The sequence below is a fragment of the Oncorhynchus mykiss genome, chromosome 24 (genome assembly GCF_013265735.2).
Source record: "Oncorhynchus mykiss isolate Arlee chromosome 24, USDA_OmykA_1.1, whole genome shotgun sequence".
Classification (NCBI taxonomy): domain Eukaryota; kingdom Metazoa; phylum Chordata; class Actinopteri; order Salmoniformes; family Salmonidae; genus Oncorhynchus; species Oncorhynchus mykiss.
This window is the reverse complement of record NC_048588.1, coordinates 12,779,970-12,802,481: the sequence shown is the minus strand read 5'-3', so window position 1 is coordinate 12,802,481 and position 22,512 is coordinate 12,779,970. Positions and strand designations below refer to the sequence as shown.

At 41.0% G+C, this 22,512-nt stretch overlaps 1 protein-coding gene and 1 long non-coding RNA gene across 5 annotated transcripts in view; one reads left to right on the top strand and one right to left on the bottom strand.

The window, feature by feature from the left end:
- Positions 1 to 7,551, bottom strand: part of LOC110503780 (alpha-2-macroglobulin) — a 29,879-nt gene extending 22,328 nt beyond the window's left edge. For all 3 annotated transcript variants that reach the window (XM_036961906.1, XM_036961907.1, XM_036961908.1), the window contains exons 1-12: positions 7,161 to 7,551; positions 4,557 to 4,740; positions 3,081 to 3,237; positions 2,818 to 2,870; positions 2,266 to 2,286; positions 1,915 to 2,083; positions 1,666 to 1,750; positions 1,343 to 1,457; positions 1,096 to 1,207; positions 904 to 1,013; positions 488 to 655; positions 88 to 324 (exon numbers count right to left, since the gene is read on the bottom strand). In XM_036961906.1, the coding sequence (XP_036817801.1) occupies positions 88 to 324; positions 488 to 655; positions 904 to 1,013; positions 1,096 to 1,207; positions 1,343 to 1,457; positions 1,666 to 1,750; positions 1,915 to 2,083; positions 2,266 to 2,286; positions 2,818 to 2,870; positions 3,081 to 3,237; positions 4,557 to 4,740; positions 7,161 to 7,261 (1,512 nt within the window). In that variant the 5' untranslated portion in view covers positions 7,262 to 7,551. The remainder of the gene's footprint in view (positions 1 to 87; positions 325 to 487; positions 656 to 903; positions 1,014 to 1,095; positions 1,208 to 1,342; positions 1,458 to 1,665; positions 1,751 to 1,914; positions 2,084 to 2,265; positions 2,287 to 2,817; positions 2,871 to 3,080; positions 3,238 to 4,556; positions 4,741 to 7,160) is intronic.
- Positions 6,427 to 15,175, top strand: LOC110503783. Of its 2 annotated transcripts, none has more exons than XR_002470516.2 (7): positions 6,427 to 6,809; positions 8,113 to 8,247; positions 10,315 to 10,449; positions 10,739 to 10,830; positions 14,227 to 14,353; positions 14,612 to 14,725; positions 14,877 to 15,175. It is a non-coding gene; the product is annotated as an uncharacterized LOC110503783 (long non-coding RNA). The 2 variants fall into 2 exon arrangements; XR_002470517.2 differs by lacking the exon at positions 6,427 to 6,809 and adding an exon at positions 7,658 to 8,007.
- The last annotated feature ends 7,337 nt before the right edge of the window (positions 15,176 to 22,512 follow it).

The window sequence follows — 22,512 nt, the reverse complement described above, 5'->3', positions numbered from 1 at the left end:
TAAGTAAAATGTATATCCTAAAGCCACAGACAAAGTGTAAAAATCATGTTAGGTTGTATTTTGAGTGAAACAGCCCTTTAATCTTACCAGATAGAAAAAGTCCAGGGTCGTCTGTCCCTTTTTCAGCTCCACCCCTTGGATGATGTAGTGAGCAAGAACAATACCGTCCTTCTCACAGGAGAACTTCCCTTCGCCCTGCATTATCTTCACAAAGCTTTTGCTCTTAGAATAAAATTTTCTTGTGAAGTGGTAATCGGATGAATATTCTGGTCTACGCACACCCTGCACGTACGGATAATCCTCCTCAGCCTTTTGATAACGAGCCTGGTTCAAGAAACACAGAAAATATATGAAAAATAAACAATTGTAGTAACCTTGGAGAATACATCAGGAGAAATGAATGATCTCACACAGAAAAAACAATTGAATATTTAAATAACATCATTAAATATTTATTAGAGGAAAACATGAGTGAGTGACCACTGACCGACAGAGAGACAGAATCAGAACTCCATAGAGAAGTGTCGAGAGAGAAAGAAGCAATGCCCTTGCTGTCTGTGGTGAGAGTCCAGTTCTCAGATTTGCCACTGTTTTGTAGGAAGAGATACACAGGCTCATTGGGAACGGGACTAGAGTCGGGACCGGTCACCTTGATCTGAAAACACAGGACAGGATGAATGCAGACATCCAATACACTAAATGTACACTCCCATTGCATACAAGACATCAAAAGCCTAGTTTAGACATCCAATATACTAAATGTACACTCCCATTAGTTTAGTTTAGATGCTCCAAATTACATGTTAACATTTATCACCACTTCATGTTCAAATCCATTTTTCTGAGGAAACCATTTTCTGCAGTGTTAATAAAAAGGCATTTGTTAATATAGTTTGTCCTCACCTTCCCCTCGTATGCAATTCCTGGTTTATATGCTTGGGGCACGTCCTCAAAACGAACAGTTACGATGACATTGGTGAAGCTTGCCTTGCCACTACCTTTAAGGATGACCCCTGGAGAGAACACAGGCAAGGGTCAGAGGTCAACAGTTGAGCATGTAAACACCTCTACGTTCAAGATAAGGCTCTCTCCTACCCGTTCCATATTCTTCCATCTCAGTCTCCACTTCGAAGTCGTCAAACTTTGATTCATTTAGACCGAACCGGGTCACGTCAATAATTTGGGTTGCACAACCAGTTGTGTCGGTCTAGGCAGAATGAGTACAGTTATTGTAGCTCAGCTTAAATCCGCTACGAAAACGTCTATAAACCTCAACATTTTCCCCACAGTGAGTGTTCGTCATCAAAGAATTTGGCATAACAAGAATTTAAAAAATACTTACTTTCATAAGATACAACTCGCAGATATTAATAGCATCATATAACCAGCGATATTGAATGATATTTCTGCAAACTTTCGCCGTGACAGACCCCAGCACTGGTTTTCCATAAGTGTATCTAGAAACAAAGTCAACAGAAGAAAAACAATTCAAGAATGGCAATCACGTGTTGTAAAAATAGAAACAGCTATGAACATGAGCAAGTATCAAACATGGGACAGTCTCTAAAGTAGTCTATGCAACACACAAATGAAGGCCTAATATTCTGTCCATAAAGTGTCCCAGTTTACATTATCATCTTACTGTCTATCATCTTATGCACTTACTTTCCACAAACTCTCAGTGTTGCTTGCTTGTCCAGAATAGTGATTGTTTGGGGTAGATAGACTTTGACCTCATATTTGGGTAAAACTGTAAAAAAGAAAAATACATATCAAATGTTATTTCCTCATTGTCTGTTGAACTACACCAAAAACATCATCCCTGACCACAATGGAATCACCATGTAAAAACAATATAATCTGATTTTTTTTATCCCATGCTTTTCTCTTTTTATCCCATGCCAATTTCCTCACCATATTCTTTGATGTCAAAGTTTTGGGAAGTTTGCTCTCCCTTCTCATTCCATGCAGTGATGATGTAACTTCCTTGCGTTGCCTCTGCGGACATGGGGTGGGACAGGTCCAGAATTCCACTCACTGTTGACTGGTTCAACCACTGAGCAATGCGGTTGGAGTTTGGGTCCTGTATACAGATTCATAATAGGTTGAAGGAAGGTATTTTTGTTATAGAGACAGGCGTTGTACAAAATCATGCCACAGTACATATTGGCAGGTAATACTTTTGAAGGGAGATCATGTCATTATTATTGCTCATGTTATATACAGCTTTGGTTTTTAGTTGCAATGGATTTGAATGAGTCTCACCTGAAGCTCCACTGTTAGATACTAGAAAAGAGAAACAAAACATTCAGCATTTAACATTTGTCCCAAAAAAACATTTTCAAACTTATTTTCAAATTATTTTCACAGGAGGCCTAAAGGGAACTACTATCGTGTCAGGAAATGGGTTTAAAACAAACATTTCATAACTTTCCAAAACAGTTTCTACAGTACAGGCATCTTTATCTACAGAGTTACAGTACAGAGCAGGCCTTGAGCTCATGTTGACTCAGATGCTCTGCTCAAACAGCCAGGCCAAATGAACTCTGACCACATGTTTGCTGAGCCACCTACACACACACACACACTGACCCATTAAACAAATAAAATAATAGTAGACAAAATTGGACTGCAAGAGGATGAAATCATTGCTCCATCACTTGCCTTTCTTACTCAACTACAGTGAACCTCTCCCAAACTACACCTCCCTAGAATGTTCCAAAGCTGACTAACACTCTGCTGTCCTGTTCAACCCAACTTAAATGCTTTGAAAGAGTAACTTTATTTATATTGAACAACATTGAAAGAGTAACTTACCATCTGATTGAATGACAAGAAACTGGCATCCAGCGAGACGATTCGGAACTTGACTGGAAAAGTGGTAGAAACATTTGTCTATATAGTATCTGTCTATGTACAGTATATCCATCATCCATTTCACAAATATACTGTAAAGTACATGCATAACCATCAATCAAAATCAACAGTTGGCCTAGACAAAAGGGTCAGTTTAGTACATTTACAAGTAATAACTCAGGAAGGGTCAGTTTCAGTGTTCATCAAAGATTGTATCTAACTACCTGTCTGTCCAGGTTTGTAGACTGGTTTGTCTGTCTGGAAAATGGTGAAGAACTTTTTAGGCTTGATAAGGATCTTGGTCTTTTTACTCATCTCATCCTTCCTCCCCTTGATGCTGACATGGACAGTGGCCACACTGTCAGCCTTCACTGGGGGTACCTACAATATGAAGAACAGAAGAATGGAAGCTTGGTAGAACTTCTACAATCCTCTAGCCCTTTAACCAAAGTATGTCTCTCTGACTGAGTAGCTTGAGAACAGAGGGCTTTTTGTTAAGTGCTAGATAACCTCAGCATAGCAAAGTATGATTAATATAACTGCTATTGCCTTTCATAGGTTTGATCATTTTGCATATAGCACCCAGCCTGGAATTCAAGTTGAGTTCCACATAACATGACGGAGTTACAACCAAACTATTCAAAATAAAAGACTGAAATGAATGTGTTTTGTTGAATGAATGCGCATAGGTAACTTAAAAGCTAGTAAGAATAGTACTTTATTTAGATGACAAAATGACCACAGAAGAAGAGCCAGGAGATTCTATCAACTGTAATCTTACATACACTGAGTGTACAAAACATTAAGAACAACCTGGTCTTTCCACAACACATATGAATATGTGTGAACACCAGGTGAATCCAGGTGAAAGCTATGATCCCTTATTGATGTCACTTGATAAATCCACTTCAAAAATCTGTGTAGATGAAGGGGAGGAGACAGGTTAAAGAAGGGTTTTTAAGTCTTGAGACAATTGAGACATGGATTGTGTATGTGCCCCATTCGGGGGGTGAATTGGTAAGACAAAAGATTGAAAAGATAAGTGCCTTTGAACAGGCTATGATAGTAGGTGCCAGGTGCACCAGTTAGTGTCAAGAACTGCAACGCTTCTGTGTTTTTCACACTCAACAGTTTCCTGTGTGTGATGTGTCAAGAATGGACATCCAGCCAACTTGGGCCAGCATCTCTGTGGAACCCTTGACACCTTGTAGAGCCCATGCCCTGATAAATGTAGGCTGTTCTAAGGTCAAAACTCAAAATTGGGAAGGTGTTCATAATGTTTGGTATGCTCAGTGTATGTACAACTGATGGGGGTAACTGTTCAACAAAAATCAATATGAAGCGAGGCACAAGTTGTGTAACACCCAACACTGATGGGAAAGAGACCCAATTCAAAGTGTCAGCTACTATTAAAGCTGATGACTCAGGTCAGTGTTAGTCAAGTACAGAAATTATGTCAACATTTAACCCATTGGCTTGTTGACTGTGGTCGGGATGCTTTTGCATGAGAGACGATAGAATAGGGCCACAGTCAGTAGCTCACATCGTTGTGGAACTTTGCATTTAGAAATGTCATACATAGGGCTGGCATGATTCCTTAACCCACATGTCAGAAAGGCATGTTGGTTCTACATGAAATATTTCTATCAGAGTGGTCCACAACATTGTAGCCTGCTGAACACAGCACAGTTACAGCTGACCTGGAAGGAGATGCAGCGATAGAAGTCCTGTGTTACGTCTTCCTCCAGTAGAATGGTGCCGCTGCCACCCTCCATTTCCAGCGACACATTCAACAACAGAGGCTCTGTGGCTTGGTGGACCTGAGCACAAAGTTTCTCTGTGGTCCCTCCTACCACCTCCGAGCTGACCGCCACCAGGTAAATCCTAAAAGGGGAAAGAGTCAGCATGAATGCAGCTGTGGTAATAATACTTAAGTGGCAGTGTACTCAAACAGCTCTTTAGTTCCTTTGTACCCTACTGATTTTTTAAAGTTGGGGACGAAGTGACCTTAATTGTCTCTGGCTATGTGCCCCACTCAGAGTCCAAACAATGAGAAATTGAGGGCACAATTGATTCCGTTTCAGACAGTGTTGGAGGGAATACCAATTAGTTGTTTGATGGTCTGTCAACCATGTATTGGTGAACAAAGGCAGCATGCCCACTCAGATTTGTACTGTTTAAAATAGATATACATATACACACTGGACAAACATATAAAAACACAACATGTACAGTGTTGGTCCCATGTTTCATAAGCTGAAATAAAACATCCCAGAAATGTTCCATTACGCACAAAAAGCTTATTTCTGTCAAATTTTGTGCACAAATTTGTTTACATCCCTGTTAGTGAGCATTTCTCCTTTCTCCACCAGAGAGATGTGGCATATTAAGAAGCTGATTAAACAGCATGATCATTATACAGGCGCATCTTGTAAAAGGCCACTCTAAAATGTGCAGTTTTGTCACACCAGAATGCCTCCGATGTCTCAAGTTGAGGGATCGTGTAATTGGCATGATGACTGCAGGAATGTCCACCAGAGCTGATGCCAGAGAATTGAATGTTAATTTCTCTACCATAAGCCGCCTCCAATGTCATTTTAGAGTATTTTGCAGTACGCCCAACCGGCCACACAACCGCAGACCACATGTAACCACGCCAGCCCAGAACCTACACATCCGGCTACTTCACCTGCGGGATCATCTGAGACCAGCCACTCATAAAGCTGATGAAACTGAGGAGTACTTGTCTGTAATGAAGCCCTTTTATGAGGAAAAGCTCATTCTGATTGGCTGGAACAATGGAGTCATGGTTGCTGATAATGGGCCTCTGTACGCCTATGTAGATATTCCATTAAAAATCTGCCGTTTTCAGCTACGATAGTCATTTATAATATTAACAATGTCTACACTGTATTTCTGATCAATTTGATGTTATATTAATGGACAAAGAAAATTGCTTTTCTTTCAAAAACAAGGACATTTCTAACTCCAAACTTTTGAATGATAGTGCACACACACACACACACACACAGCATTTAGAAAGTATTCAGACCCCTTGACTTTTCATGTTACAGCCTTTCTCCTAAAATTGATTAAATTGTGTGTCCCCCCCCCCCCCCCCCCCCCCAAATTTAAACTGAAATACCACATTTACAGAAGTATTCAGACCCTTTACCCGGTACTTTGTTGAAGCACCTTTGGCCATGATTACAGCCTCGTGTCTTCTTGGGTATGACGCTACAAGCTTTGCACACCTGTATTTGGGGAGTTTCTCCCATACTTCTCTGCAGATCCTCTAAGCTCTGTCAGGTTGGATGTGGAGCATCACTGCACAGCTATTTTCAGGTCTCCCCAGAGATGTTTGATCGGGTTCAAGTCCGGGCTCTGGCTGGGCCACTCAAATACACAGACCTTTCCCGACGCCACTCCTGCATTGTCTTGGCTGTGTGCTTAGGGCCGTTATTATTTTTGTTGTTTCTCTAGGATACTACTACCCACCTGGCAATTGTATTTAGTTGGCATTAGCTAGCCCAGATATGTTCCCAGTGTCCTAACCTTATAAAGCTACCAAGAAGCCATTTCAGGCTATCAATCAAGATAGACAAGCAAGCTACTCTTAGCTGGCATGCCTGTTGGCAAGTTGGGAGACTTTAGAAAAGCAACATTCCACATTCTCCAACTTCAGGCCAGGGGCCTAAGCTCCCTATGGACCACCCCCCCAGCCATCCTTACATACTTTGTGCCCCTCAGATTTTTTTGTGCCCATACTTTGTGCCCCTCAGATTTTGCAATCAGCCCCTGTTGGGGCTGATTGCACAGAAGGACATTGGAGGAAAGCACACTAATATGGACTATCACAAGTCGGATTTGTAACCCACAAATGTACAGGCCTGCTTGCCAGAATGTCTCATAAGGTATGAAAAGCCTCTCACGTGCAAGAAAGAGAGAGAAAGGTACTTTTCCTTCCCACTTCCACATTTTTTATATATATTGTTATTCACAAATGGAGACAATTAAAATCAGATATTCAGCTATATCAGTGCAGTGGGCATATACACGATTTTGTTATGTAATATTATGTTTATAACTAAAGTAATTATATTGCTCAGGTGACCTACCCTACATCTGCAGGTGCATAGCCTGGAGAATAATGAATTCCTCAATTTGATTATAGACTGTGGTATGCAGCCAAACATGTAAACAACAATTGCTTGTTGTGAGTTTAATCCCTCAATTAAATGACGAAAATACTACTTGCTTCTACTGCCTACTACTGTACGTGAAATGTTTTGTAGCGTACTTACGATTCATTGAAGGTGCTCGATGTCGCAGTTCGTAAAATTACTGATGTGATAAATACAAGGCAAAGGAAGTTGAGAGCCATGGCCATAACCGTGGTACACATCCTCCGCACTTCGAAATGCTCCCTTCCCTCGTCCAGATGGTCAGGAAAGTTGCACAAACCGTGCTGTTTATACCCAAATGCCCTCTTGTGTCACTCCCTTCCAAATAATTTATAATAATTTGGCACACGGCAGCCACCTCCCGTTTCCTCCCAATTCCGAAGAAGTTCTCAAACAGTCACAGCCCCGCGAGAAATGGGATGGTCAGAATGACACCAAAATACCTCAAGCTATTTTTCCCAAAATTCGGCCGTTCCTGCAAATGGGCATTCCATCTGCAGGAACTCTTCCCCCCTCGAACATCCACCGAGGTAAAGAAAGTTTCAAGTTGGATATTCGACGGATATTCGCACTTGAGCCAAAGACTCCAAATAAGTGGCAAGATGTTGGAAAAATTGCGCACAACATTATTTTCACGATTTGGACATTAATTCGCATTCCAAAGCTAATAAACATGTGGAAATGTGAGCACTATTTGGTATTCCTAGTCGAATTAGTTAGGGAGCGTAAACAAAGTGCAAACTTTTTTACTTTCGAATTTCAATAGCTCCTTGTCTCAAACAAGTGTCAGAATGTCCACTGGCTACCCTTCTGTATTGCACACCCTTTGGTTTGTTCATTTTCATCTCACACGTTTTTACGTGAATTGTTCAAACTTTAAAATCGAAATGGCTCCTTGGTCATGTGACCTACTGACTTCAAACAAGGTTCAGAATGTCCACTCGAAGACAATGAGGCTGCAGGCCAGGTATGTTTTTTTTCTCCAAATGTTAAAGGATTGTGATAGTTTGTTTTCAGTTCATGTTTAAGAGGACAATAACTTTTCTAAATGTGTTTCATTTGCATATTGCAGGTCACAGCTCTGTGGCGAAGAAACAATTGCGAGGTGGTGGTTGCTGATGTGAGGTCTACAGACAAAAAATCCTCTTTCCTTCTCCAACATTCAGAGTTTAAAACTCTGCAGCCCCACAAATGGCTTGTGGATGAGGTAATAAATACTAGTCGTAACATGACAATAAGCATTTTTTTCAATCACAATTCTAAACATGTTGTGGAGAAAAAAAATTCATACAGTAGTAATGATGAACATAGAAGTACATTAGATGTGCACCTAACCAAGTCTAAGGACATGTAATATAATTATGTAGTTAAGTGGAATTGGAGTTGAATGTTTCTGATGTACACCTGAATATTTATGGACCTTATTCTGTCACTTTAAGTAAATAGTGAAGATGTGTCATCACGTAAACACAGTATTGTCAGAATAACACACTTTTTTGACTACATAACACCTTATGTATGATACTTAATCTCCCTAACAAGGCATATAAACAGCAAAAAAATAATGTCCCCTTTTCAGGACCCTGTCTTTCAAAGATAATTCGTAAAAATCCAAATTACTTCACAGATCTTCATTGTAAAGTGTTTAAACACTGTTTACCATGCTTGTTCAATGAACCATAAACAATTAATGAACATGCACCTGTGGAACAGTTGTTAAGGCACTAACAGTTTACAGACGGTAGGCAATTAAAGGTCACAGTTATGAAAACTTAGGACACTAAAGAGGCCTTTCTACTGACTCTGAAAAACTCCAAAAGAAAGATGCCCAGGGTCCCTGCTCATCTTCGTGAACGTGCCTTAGGCATGATGTAAGGAGGCATAAGGACTGCAGATGTGGCCAGGGCAATAAATTGCAATGTCCGTACTGTGAGACACCTAAGACAGTGCTACAGGGAGACAGGACAGACAGCTGATCGTCTTCGCAGTTGCAGACCACATGTAACAACACCTGCACAGGATCGGTACATTCGAACATCACACCTGCGGGACAGGTACAGGATGGGGACAACAACTTCCCGAGTTACACCAGGAATGCACAATCCCTCCATCAGTGCTCAGACTGTCCGCAATGGGCTGAGAGAGGCTGGACTGAGGGCTTGTAGGCCTGTTTTAAGGCAGGTCCTCACCAGACATCACTGGCAACAACGTCACCTATGGGCACAAACCCACCGTCGCTGGAACATACAGGACTGGCAAAAAGTGCTCTTCACTGACGAGTCGCGATTCTGTCTCACCAGGGGTGATGGTTGGATTCGCGTTTCTCGTCGAAGGAATGAGCGTTACACCGAGGCCTGTGCTCTGGAGTGGGATCGATTTGGAGGTGGAGGGTCCATCATGGTCTGGGGTGGTGTCACAGCATCATCAGACTGAGTTTGTTGTCATTGCAGGCGATCTCAACGCTGTGCGTTACAGGGAAGACATCCTCCTCCCTCATGTGGTACCCTTCCTGCAGGCTCATCCTGTTATGACCCTCCAGCTTGACAATGCCACCAGCCATACTGCTCGTTCTGTGCGTGATTTCCTGCAAGACAGGAATGTCAGTGTTCTACCATGGCCAGCGAAGAGCCCGGCTCTCAATCCCATTGAGCACGTCTGGGACCTGTTGGATCGGAGGGCGAGGGCTAGGGCCATTCCCCCCAGAAATGTCCGGGAACTTGCAAGAGCCTTGGTGGAAGAGTGGGGTAACATCTCACAGCAAGAACGGGCAAATCTGGTGCAGTCAATGAGGAGGAGATGCACTGCTGTACCTAATGCAGCTGGTGGCCAATACAGAAACTGACTGTTACTTTTGATTTTGACCCCCCCCCCCCCCCCTCCCCCCTTTGTTCAGGGACACATTTATGTTAGTCACATGTCTGTGGAACTTGATCAGTTTATGTCTCAGCTGTTGTATCTTAATGTTCATACAAATATTTACACATGTTAAGTTTGCTGAAAATAAACTCAGTTGACAGTGAGAGGATGTTTTTTGTTTGTTGTTGCTGAGTTTATATGTGACAATGACCCAATAAATTGAATCTAGGCAGAATATATTAGTCAAATAAAAACAAATGCAAATGTAATTATGTTTGTTTTAAATCTCGATAAACAATCCTGTCTAACTAACCGACATTCTCTGAAATGTCTATGCATATTTCATTGTTGCTTAATTATTTGTATAATGTTCTTCACATTCAAAGCATTTGTGGTTTTACTTTTTCTCCTTATACAGACAATCGAATGGTACTTTCAAGCCACCACAAAAAGCTGTGGTCACGGTACAAAGAGTTACACCCTAAATCATTACTCAGCCCAAGTCATTCTAAATGGAGAAAGAAGTTCAGTGTGCAAGCAAAGTCTGCCCAAGGTACTAATTCAATCTGTTAGTGGAATTTTAAAGGATTAACTATTGATAAAAAATGTTGGGCTTAGTGGCAAGCATGTGAAATTATTTATTTCAGGTGAACTTCGGTAACTACAATGCTGTCATGAGTTTCTTAAATGTGAACCAGAACCACTGGAAGTTCATTGTGTAAAATCCTTTTCCCAAAATTGATTTAGATACATTTTTGTGAAGAGGTATGAGGGTTGTGATATGGGTGATTTAATAGTAAAACAATTTAAGTGATCAATACATTTCTATATTGCTTCCCCAGTATTTGCATGAACCATCAGGCCAAGTGTTCTTGGTTGACCCTGCTGGACAGAAAGAGAACGAGGAATCGGAACACGCTGCATTAAAATTCAGGTCTTAGTTATTCCATTGTCCTGGATCTAATACATATTAGCATTTTACATATAGTTGAAGTCGGAAGTTTGCATACACCTTAGCCAAATACATTTAAACTCTGTTTTTCACAATTCCTGACATTTAATCCTAGTAAATATTCCCTGTCTTTGGTCAGTTAAGATCACCACTTTATTTTAAGAATGTGAATTGTCAGAATAATAGTTGAGAGAATGATTTATTTCAGCTTTTATTTCTTTCATCACATTCCCAGTGGGTCAGAAGTTTACATACACTCAATTAGTATTTGGTAGCATTGTCTTTAAATTGTTTCACTTGGGTCAAACGTTTCGGGTAGCCTTCCACAAGCTTCCCACAATAAGTTGGGTGAATTTTGGCCCATTCCTCCTGACAGAGCTGGTGTAGCTGAGTCAGGTTTTTAGGCCGCCTTGAGCACACGTGCTTTTTCAGTTCTGCCCACAAATTGTCTATAGGATGGAGGTCAAGGCTTCGTGATGGCCACTCCAATACCTTGACTTTGTTGTCCTTAAGCCATTTTGCCACAACTTTGGAAGTATGCTTGAGGTCATTGTCCATTTGGAAGACCCATTTGTGACCAAGCTTTAACTTCCTGACTGATGTCTTGAGATGTTGCTTCAATATATCCACATCATTTTCCTACCTCATGATGCCATTATTTTGTGAAGTGCACCAGTCCCTCCTGCAGCAAAGCCCCCACACAACATGATGCTGCCACCCCTGTGCTTCACGGTTGGGATGGTGTTCTTAGGCTTGTAAGCCTCCCCCTTTTTCCTCCAAACATAACAATGGTCATTGTGGCCAAACAGTTCTATTTTTGTTTCATCAGATCAGAGGACATTTTTTCCAAAAAGTATGATCTTTGTCCCCATGTGCAGTTGCAAACCGTAGTCTGGCTTTTTTTATGGTGGTTTTGGAGGCTTTCTCCTAGCTGAGCGGCCTTTCAGTTTATGTCGATATAGGACTCATTTTACTGTGGATATAGATACTTTTATACCTGTTTCCTCCAGCATCTTCACAAGGCCCTTTGCTGTTGTTCTTGTATTGATTTGCACTTTTCACACCAAAGGATGTCTACAGTTCTTTTCTGAGGTCTTTCTTTTGTTTTCGCCATGATGTCAAGCAAAGAGGCACTGAGTTTGAAGGTAGGCCTTGAAATACATCCGCAGGTACACCTTCAAATCAAATCCAATTTTATTGGTCACATACACGTGGTTAGCAGATGTTAATGCGAGTGTAGCAAAATGCTTGTGCTTCTAGTTACGACCATGCAGTAATCTCTAACAGGTAATCTAACAATTTCACAACAACTACCTTTTACACACAAGTGTAAAGGAATGAATAAGAATATGTACATATAAATATATGGATGAGCGATGGCCGAATGGTATTGGCAAGATGCAGTAGATGGTATAGAGTACAGTATATACATATGAGATGAGTAATGTAGGGTATGTAAACATTATATGACGTGGCATTGTTTAATTAAAGTGACTAGTGATACATTATTACATCCAATTTTAAATTATTAAAGTGGCTAGAGATGAGTCAGTATGTTGGCAGCAGCCACTCAATGTTGGTGATGGCTGTTTATCAGTCTGATGGCCTTGAGATAGAAGCTGTTTTTCAGTCTCTCGGTCCCAGCTTTGATGCACCTGTACTGACCTCGCCCTCTGGATGATAGCGGGGTGAACAGGCAGTGGCTCAGGTGACTGTTGTCCTCAATGATCTTTTTGGCCTTCCTGTGACATTGGGTGGTATAGGTGTCCTGGAGGGCAGGTAGTTTGCCCCCAATTGACTCAAATGATGTCAATTAGCCTATCCGAAGCTTCTAAAGCAATGACATCATTTTTGGGAATTTTCCAAGCTGTTTAAAGGCACAGTCAACTTAGTGTATGTAATCTTCTGATCCACTGGAATTATTATTATAAGTGAAATAATCTGTCTGTAAACAATTGTTGGAAAAAATTACTTGTGTCATGCACAAAGTAGAAGTCCTAACCGACTTGCCAAAACTATAGTTTGTTAACAAGACATTTGTGGAGGGGTTGAAAAATTAGTTTTAATGACTGCAACCTAAGTGTATGTAAACTTCTGACTTCAACTGTACATTCATAAGTGTACTAATATTTTATGACATACTGTGAAAAACTCTCTTGGCTGCTGGCTCTGTCACTTTCAGACATACGCAGAGCAGACTGAAAGGGGAAGGGTAGCTCTTGACTTGAACCACAGGGGTTCTCTGTAAAGAGAGAGTAATCCAAAAGGCACAGACACACCCCTTGACTTTCAATTGGCAACCTTGACCTGTATGTATTCTCTCCTGATTGGCTCTGTGGTGCTTAGTCAATAGGAACTCCGTTGCCGGCCCCATCATAAAGTTTTTACACAGTCTGGCAGCCTGACTAAAGTGTCAGAGGTATGAGGAGAGACATCCTTCTATGTATTTATGGGAACAAATATTTCCTAACACTTTGGATCCTATTATTTCACAGTTAGATGACACAATGCGTCAATGCAAAAAAAACAAAAAATGACTAATTACTGTCCATGAGTAACTTCAACCTTGTGGGTGTTTGGGTCAATAAAGTGCCAACTCAATTCTACCACTGACTAGTCTCTCATGCCCCTATGAACAGGGACACAGGGAAATAGTTTTAAATCTAAACCAGCCCTTTTTTACTGGAGTACACTAACCCCTAATTGGGCCTCTTTTCTTGACACACAGTAGCAGTTTACCAGCTAAGAAGTCAAGAAGATAAAAAAGTAGATTGCTTTAAGGGTGTATTACATCCTGTGCTGGCCACAATGTCATATCCATTCTGGATTCTGAGTGGTAAAATCATAGCTGAAAAATGCCTCTATGTGTCTACTGTATGTGGGAATGTCTTATGTCCGTCCTACATGTAGTGTTGGTACATGGAATATTCAACAACTGCATATATCATAAATTGCTATTGCAAATAGAAGTATTATGTTCAACAACTGACATTTTCAGATATTATTTTGACAAACACACTTTAAGACACTTTGGTGCTTACAGTTCATTCTCTATTGTCATAGATTTGGTGGGCACTGTCATCTGTGACCTTTGTGATATGACTTTCTAAAAGCACGTACTGATGAATCTGTCACTTCATATTTTTTTCTTAAAATATACAAACGCTCTACATTTATTGACTCTGTGATAAGGTTGGATCCTATATGCTACTTTTGTTATTCTCCTGTAAATGGTTCAGTGCCTATAATTTAGGCTGTGTGTAGAATGGGACATAAAGGAAACTACCTCTACTAGATAAGGAAAACAGCATGCAGTTTTGGCCTGTGTATTCATTTGCCTATAACTAATCAGAATTCCATTATGTTCACATAAAAAAGAGAATACTTCAAAATGAGAAGATCCTGCCATGGAAAAGACGACTTGGTGGACATAAAGTGGAAAGGAGGGGAAATAACTCACAACATGCAGGAGGACACCTTCAACTGCGGGGTCTTTGTAATGCAGGTTTGATAGTTATATTTTCAATAATGAATGGTTAGCTGTTATGTGGCAATTAGGTCAAAAACTCAATTTGTTGGTGTAGCTGGCCAAGGAAGTTGCACAGAACTTCCCCAACATCCACTCCCAAATTGATAAGGAACCTTCACAAAAACACATGGAGCAACTGCGAAAAGAAATGGCTGAGGATAATACTAAAAATGTCTGGTATGTAATGACATTTAAATCAAAGTATATGTAAATTCTTTAATTTTATGTATGTAGTTGTGTGGGACAGCCATATGTTCAGTTCATGCCTGTGATGTCAGAGTTCAACAAAGCCAACAACTGCTTCATGTGTGCCACTGATAAAGAACCTGGATGTGGCCCAAAGACTGGGTTAGTAACTTTATTTAAAATGTTTATACTCTTTTGACAACAGTGACGGCATGTAAGACAATGTATGATATAACACAATGGATGGCTAATTCGTCATATTGCATTGATATTTGATATTATTTATAACGTGTTATGCTTTGTTTTGTTTTAGATAGAATATTTTGCATGCCAACGGTGGGTCCATGTGCTGTGCCTAGGAATGAAGACAAAAGAGTTCAACAGAGTAAAGAACACAAACTGGAAGTGCAGTCTTTGTTGTTGAAAATCCACACTGAAGAGGCTCTGAAATGTACATCAACCAGGGATAAAGAGAAAGTTAACACTGAAATGTTTTGTACTTTGAAGAAAAGTGTCTGACATGTTGGAAAAGATTAAAGGTCTACAATTTCCGTTTAATTTGCCAAAATAAAAATTTTATTCATTGATTTACTGGCCACCATTACTGTGGTTACATGTTCATATATGTATTGACCAGCAAACCCACTGCAGCCTACCTCACTAGCTCACTCTCCATCCCTGCTTTGGACAATTATTAACATGACTCTCGTACTTTGCCCTTTCCTTTATGGTTGATATTAATGATGAAAGGAGATATTCTGTACAGCTGTTAAATACTGAGGAGAAATAAATAAAAAATAGGGAAAATAAGTACTTAGAACTACCAATTATTAAAGATAAATATTAAAGAAAAGGGTAAACACAACACTGGACTGAATCCCCTAATTGTCAAACTAATATTAATGAACAACAATATCGAAGACACATGACTAGAGGTTATGCAATATGGGTGTATATCCACCACATGCTTCCTAGGTGTCTAATTGACCAAGGAGCTATTGAAATTTAAAACTATGAAAAATGTACTGCGTGATTTTACAGTACACAAACAAGAGTGTGCAATATATAATGCTAGTCCGTAGACATTCTAAAGTTTGAGTCTAGTAGGTCACATGACCAAGGAGCAATTGAAGTTTGAAAGTTTGAAAAATGAATGTAAAATCGAGTGAGATGAAAATGGACAAACTAAAGGGTGTGCAATGTGTAGGCTCACTGAGTGGACATTCTGAACCTTGTTTGACGTCAGGTCACATTACCAAGGAGCTATTGAAATTTGAACGTTTGAAAAATTCATGGAAAAACATGTGAGATGAAAATGGACAAACTAACGGGTGTGCAATGGTATCAAAAATGGTATAAAAAAATCTGTATACAATCAACCTATTCCAGACCAGTCTGCACGTTTTAAAGTTTGAATGGCGTTTCTATCATTGAAATGCATTGGGATTCATGCACATTTATTTGTAGTGTGAAAAGTATAAGTAGTATCAAAACGTTTTTTTCAAGCAACTTGGAGACATTCTGCACCTTTTAAAGTTGCTTTAGTCTCGGTAGCATTAGCTTTTTTTGCGCTAGAGGTTCCAGCAGAAGGCAAATCATAACTATACTGAACAAAAATATAAACGCAACATGTAAAGTGTTGGACCCATGTTTCATGAGCTGAAATAAAAGATCCCAGAAATGTTCCATGCACACAAAAACCGTATTTCTCTCCAATTTTGTGCACAAATTTGTTTACATCCCTGTTAGTGAATGTTTATCCTTTGCCAAGATAATTATTCCACCTGACAGGTGTGGTATATCAAGAAGCTGATTAAACACCATGATCAATACTGTGCTGGTGACAATAAAAGGCCACTCTAAAATGTGCAGTTTTGTCACACAATAAAATGCCACAGATGTCTCAAGTTTTGAGGGAGTGTGCAATTGGCATGCTGACTGCAGCAATGTCCACCAGAACTGATCCCAGAGAATTGTATGTTCATTTCTCTACCATAAGCCGCCTCCAACGTTGCTTTAGATAATTTTGTCAGTACGTCCAACTGGCCTCACAACCGCAGACCACATGTAACAACGCTAGCTCAGGACCTCCACATCCGGCTTCTTAACCTGCGGGATCATCTGAGACCAGCCACACGAACAGCTGATGAAACTGAGGAGTATATCTGTCTGTAAAAAAGCTCTTTTGTGGGGAAAAACTTAGGGCAGGGGCTGGGATTAAAAATAAAATAATAAATTAAACATGGCAGCAGCACAAAACAGGGTACAAACATTATTCGGCACAGACAACAGCACAAAGGGCAAGAAGGTAAAGACAACGATACATCACGCAAAGCAGCCACACCTGTCAGTAAGAGTGTCCATGATTGAGTCTTTGAATGAAGAGATTGAGATAAAACTGTCCAGTTTGTGTAGTTGTGGCAGCTCGTTCCAGTTGCTAGCTGCAGCAAACTGAAAAGACGAGCGATCCAAGGATGTGTGTGCTTTGGGGACCTTTAACAGAATGTGACTGGCAGAACGGGTGTTGTATGTGAAGGATGACGGCTACAGTAAATATCTCAGATAGTGGGGAGTGAGGCCTAAAAGGGTGGTATGGTAGCAACTGGTTATAGTTGAAAAGTAGATAGATGGGACAATTGATTGATTGATTTATTGATAGGATAGCCTGAACTTGTGAAAGTTAGTTTGGTGTCTTTAACTTGAATGGTTCAAGAGTTGCTATTGTTGTTTGCTGGGATATTAATGATTTATGAAGAAGACATTTTTTTTATCAAGTTTTATAATTTTGGGGTTGACAAGACAGAAAAACACAAATCAACAGACATTACACAGATACACACTTATCCCCCCACCCCTCCCCTTCCCACCCACAATACATGCTTATTTGAGAACAAAAGGTGCATTCGGAAAGTATTCAGACCCCTTGACATTCTGTTACGTTACAGCCTTATTCTAAAATAGATTAAATAAAAACAAATCCTCATCAATCTACACACAATACCCCATAATGACGAAGCAAAAACAGGTTTTTAGATTTTTTTATTAAAAATAAAATTCCTTACTTAAATAAGTATTCAGACCCTTTGGGATGAGACGCGAAATTGAGCTCAGGTGCATCCTGTTTCCATTGATCACCCTTGAGATGTTTTTACAACTTGATTAGGTTCACCTGTGGTAAACTCAATTGATTGGACATGATTTGGAAAGGCACACACCTGTCGATATTAGGTCGAAAAAAATGTCTGCAGCATTGAAGGTTCCCAAGAACACAGTGGCCTCCATCATTCTAACATGGAAGAAGGTTGGAACCACCAATGCTCTTACTAGAGCTGGCCACCCGGCCAAACTGAGCAATCGAGGGAGAATGGGCCTTGGTCAGGGAGGTGACCAAGAACCCGATGGTCACTCTGAGAGAGCTCCAAAGTTCCTCTGAGGAGATGGGAGAACCTTCCAGAAGGACAACCATCTCTGCAGGCGGACAGGAAGCCACTCCTCAGTTAAAGGCACATGACAGCCCGCTTGGAGTTTGCCAAAAGGTAAGGTTGAGAGGATCTGTTGAGAAGAATGGGAGAAACTCCCCAAATACAGGTGTGCCAAGCTCGTAGAGTCATACCCTGTCACACCCTGATCTGTTTCACCTGTCCTTGTGATTGTCTCCACCCCCCTCCAGGTGCCACCCATTTTCCCCATTATCCCCTGTGTATTTATACCTGTGTTCTCTGTTTGTCTGTTGCCAGTTCATCTGGTTTGTCGAGTCAACCAGCATTTTTTCTCAGCTTCTGCTTTTTCCCAGTCTTTCCTTTTCGCGCCCCCCCTGGTTTTGACCCTTGCCTGTCCTGTCTCTGAGTCCGCCTGCCCAACAACTCTGACTGTCCTGACCCTGAACCCACCTGCCGTCCTGTACCTTTTCCCCACCTCTGGATTATCGACCTCTGCCTGACCTGACCCTGAGCCTGCCGTCCTGTACCTTTGCCCCTATACTCTGGATTATTTACCCCTGCCTGCCTTGACCTGTCGTTGCCTGTCCCTGTTGCTTTAACAAACATTCTTACTTCGACAGTCTGCATCTGGGTCTTACCCTGATTCCTGATAGTACAAACTGGCCATGACTGACCCAGCAGACCTGGGCCAGCTGCGCAACGCCATCTCCACCCAAGAAACCACCATCAGTAAGCATTGCATCGTGGCTTTGTGGTGGGGGTACAAATATTGTCTGAAAGCCATGACTGGGCATTGGACAGTTTGCTGGAGCAATTCCACAGTTGTCTGGGAGGCTGCCTGCCAATGTGGTAACCCCCACAGCTGCTAGCAGCGCCATCTCATTGGTCAATACACCTTCTCGGGAGCCTCACTTACCTCCTCCGGAACACCTGTCGGGTGTTCCTAGGTCAGTGTTCCCTTGTCTTTGAGCTTCACCCCTCCTTCCCCTTGGATCACTCCAAGATAGCCTACCTCATCATGCTGATGGCCGAGAGATTGGGGCGATTTTGGCCTCCAGAACACTTCTGTCTCAGTACCTTTTGATCCGAGGACGCTTGCCCTTCCATATACATTTGGAGATCAAAGTGTGCAGTTTCTTCCAATATGTAAAAGGGGAATCATAGGGCTGTAAAAGTTTATCCGTGGAAGTATGTTCATCTTAACGATGGAAATGCATGTATGAACAGAGCTTGAATTTGAGCATTGAGACCACCTTTGCAGGTCAGACTCTATTTGTTTTAAACACTATTCAAATCGGTGGTGATCTGTAAGGACGGGGAGATGTCAACACCTAGGTATTTGAAATGGCTTACTATTGGGATGTCAGGGGACAAGGAGGTATTCCTCATATCTTCATTCGGTGGTAGTAGTGCACATTTTGACCAATTAATGTTGTAACCTGAGATTGAACTGACGTTTTTAAAGATATTGAGAAGGAAAGGTGGAGAATGAGGAACGTCTCCAACATATATTATCAAATATCATCTGCAGAAAGGGAGATATGGTGGTCAGAGTTGTGAGCAGTGATAGGAACATGTGTGGACTGACAGACTGCCTGAGCCAAAGGTTCTAGTGATAAAGCGAAGAGTAAGCTGTTGAGAGAACAGCCTTGCCTTGTCCCTCTGTCAATGGGGAATTGTTTAGAACATAATTTCCCAGGAAGCACCATAGTGTATGGGTAAGAATACAGTACTTTGATCATATTGATAAAACAATCTCCAAAGCCCATATGTTTGAGTACTGTCCAGAGGTAGTGCCATTCAAGGCGATCAAAGTCCTTTTTGGCATCAAGTGAAAGAACAGCAGCAGGTAGTTCTTTTCAGCTGTGTCAATGATGTGTAATAGACGGCAGATGTTGTCAGAGGCCAGACAACTTTTTATAAAGCCAGTTTGAACGTGATGAACTAAATTTGTCATGTAAGATTCAAGTCTTCGAGACATTCATTTTGCAAATAGTTTGACATCTGAATTTAACAGTGATAGGGGTTGATAGTGAGCACACTCTAATGAATCTTTATTTTTCTTAAGTAAAGCGAGATAATTGCTTTGTTTACATCTATTGAGAATTACCTTTTGGACACAGAGAACTGGATCATATTAAATAGTGGCTTCCCCAACTGCGCCCAAAAAACAGTCAATAACTCTATTAGTCTATTGTGAATCCATCATAGCCTGGTGATTTTCCTATGCTCAAGTTTTGTACTCTCTCTTTAAGCTCAGCCAAAGAGATTGGAGCATCTAATTGAGATGCTGCAGGATTAGGGAGATGTCTGAGTTGTACATTATTTAGAAAACTGGTGCAATCAGTATCATCATGTTTAACCTGTGATGAGTACAATTCAGAGTAAAAAGAGTGATATGTATTGTTAATTACCTTTTGGTCTGCATGGACTATCCCCTCTGTTGATTCGACTGCTGTAAGGTTTGCAAAGCACTCATTGAGCTGACTTAGCTCGTTGAAGTATTCATTTTGCCAAGTTTTGTGCATAATACATTCTGCCTGTTGTCTGTATAGACCAGTCTGTTCTTTCTTAACCAATTCTAAGTAATTCTAATTTGAATTGTTATAGTTTACAAAGTTTTGAAGATGTTAAAGTTGTTGAATGTGTCACTGTCTGTCCATGTGATCCTGTCTGTCATCTCAAATTTTTCTCTCAACCTGTGTGCACCTATGTTGTAATCCTTCATTCATAGGCTAGGTTGTAGCAAGCTCATGATGGGTATAAGGACATTTTCAGTATCATGGGGTCAATGTCAATAGTCCAGGTAGCCATTTGATTAACTGTTTAGCAGTCTTATGGCTTGGGGGTAGAAGCTGTTAAGGAGCCTTTTGAACCTAGACTTGGCTCTCCGGTACTGTTTGCCGTGCGGTAGCAGAGAGAACAGTATATGACTTGGGTGACTGGGGTCTTTGACAATTTTTAGGGCCTTCCTCTGACACCACCTGATATAGATGTCCTGGATGGCAGGAAGCTTGGCCCCAATGATGTACTGGGCCCTACGCATTACCCTCTGTAATGCCTTGCGGTCGGAGGCCAAGCAGTTGCCATACTAAGCAGTGATGCAACCAGTCAGGATGCTCTCGATGGTGCAACTGTAGAACTTTTTGAGGATCTGAGGACCCATGCCAAATTTTTTCAGTCTTCTGAGAGGGAATAGGCATTGTCGTGCCTTCTTCACGACAGTCTTGGTGTGTTTGAACCATGATAGTTTGTTGGTGATGTGGACACCAAGGAACTTAAAGCTCTTGACCCGCTCCATTATAGTCCCGTCGATGTGAATGGGGCGTGTTTGGCCTTCCTTTTCCTTTAGTCCACGATCAGCTCCTTTGTCTTGCTCACATTGAGGGAGAGGTTGTTGTCCTGGCACCACACTGCCAGGTCTCTGACCTCCTCCTATAGGCTGTCTCATCAATGTTGGTAATCAGGCCTACCATTGTGTCGTCAGCAAACTTAATGATGGTGTTGGAGTCATGCGTGGCCACGCAGTCATGGGTGAACAGGGAGTACAGGATGGGACTAAGCACGCACCCCTAAGGGTCACTGTGTTGAGGATCAGCGTGGCAGATGTGTTGTTGCCTACCCTTACCACCTTGGGGTATGCACATTTTAAATGTTGAAAAACTATAGATAGTTGGAATGTTTGTTTGATTGCTATGATAGGATAGCCTGAACATGTGAAAGTTGATTTAGTGTCTCTAGCTAGAACAGTTTGTGAGTTACTATTACTGTTGGTGCAAATTTATGCTAATTTGTGCAAATTTAAACAGAGTGGTCTAGCCTTCAGCAAGCACATTAATAATACAACTATGTAAGAACTCTAGAGTAGTCTAGCCTTCAGCAAGCACATTAATAATACAACTATGTAAGAACTCTAGAGTGGTCTAGCCTTCAGCAAGCACATTAATAATACAACTATGTAAGAACTCTAGAGTGGTCTAGCCTTCAGCAAGCACATTAATAATACAACTATGTAAGAACTCTAGAGTGGTCTAGCCTTCAGCAAGCACATTAATAATACAACTATGTAAGAACTCTAGAGTGGTCTAGCCTTCAGCAAGCACATGAATAATACAACTATGTAAGAACTCTAGAGTGGTCTAGCCTTCAGCAAGCACATTAATAATATGAATATGTAAGAAATCTGGAGTGGTCTTGCCTTCAGCAAGCACATTAATAATAAGTATGAAACATTTCTAAAGTTGTGCTTGGCTTCAGCAAGCACACCTAATGATGGTTTTAAAAGAGAGACAGAAAGCATAGTCAGACATTGGGAGGTAAACAGAGGAATTTACCAACGGATATGGAAAAGCCTCTCCCCAAGAGGCTGCATGCTCATACATTCTTTTGGTCTGATAGGACAGGATATTATTAGACAGCTCTAGGGCTATGAACATTTCTCAAGACATCCTACTGTCTATATCAAATGTGAACCAGTATACAATTTATTTTCTTTCTGTGAGAAGAAGT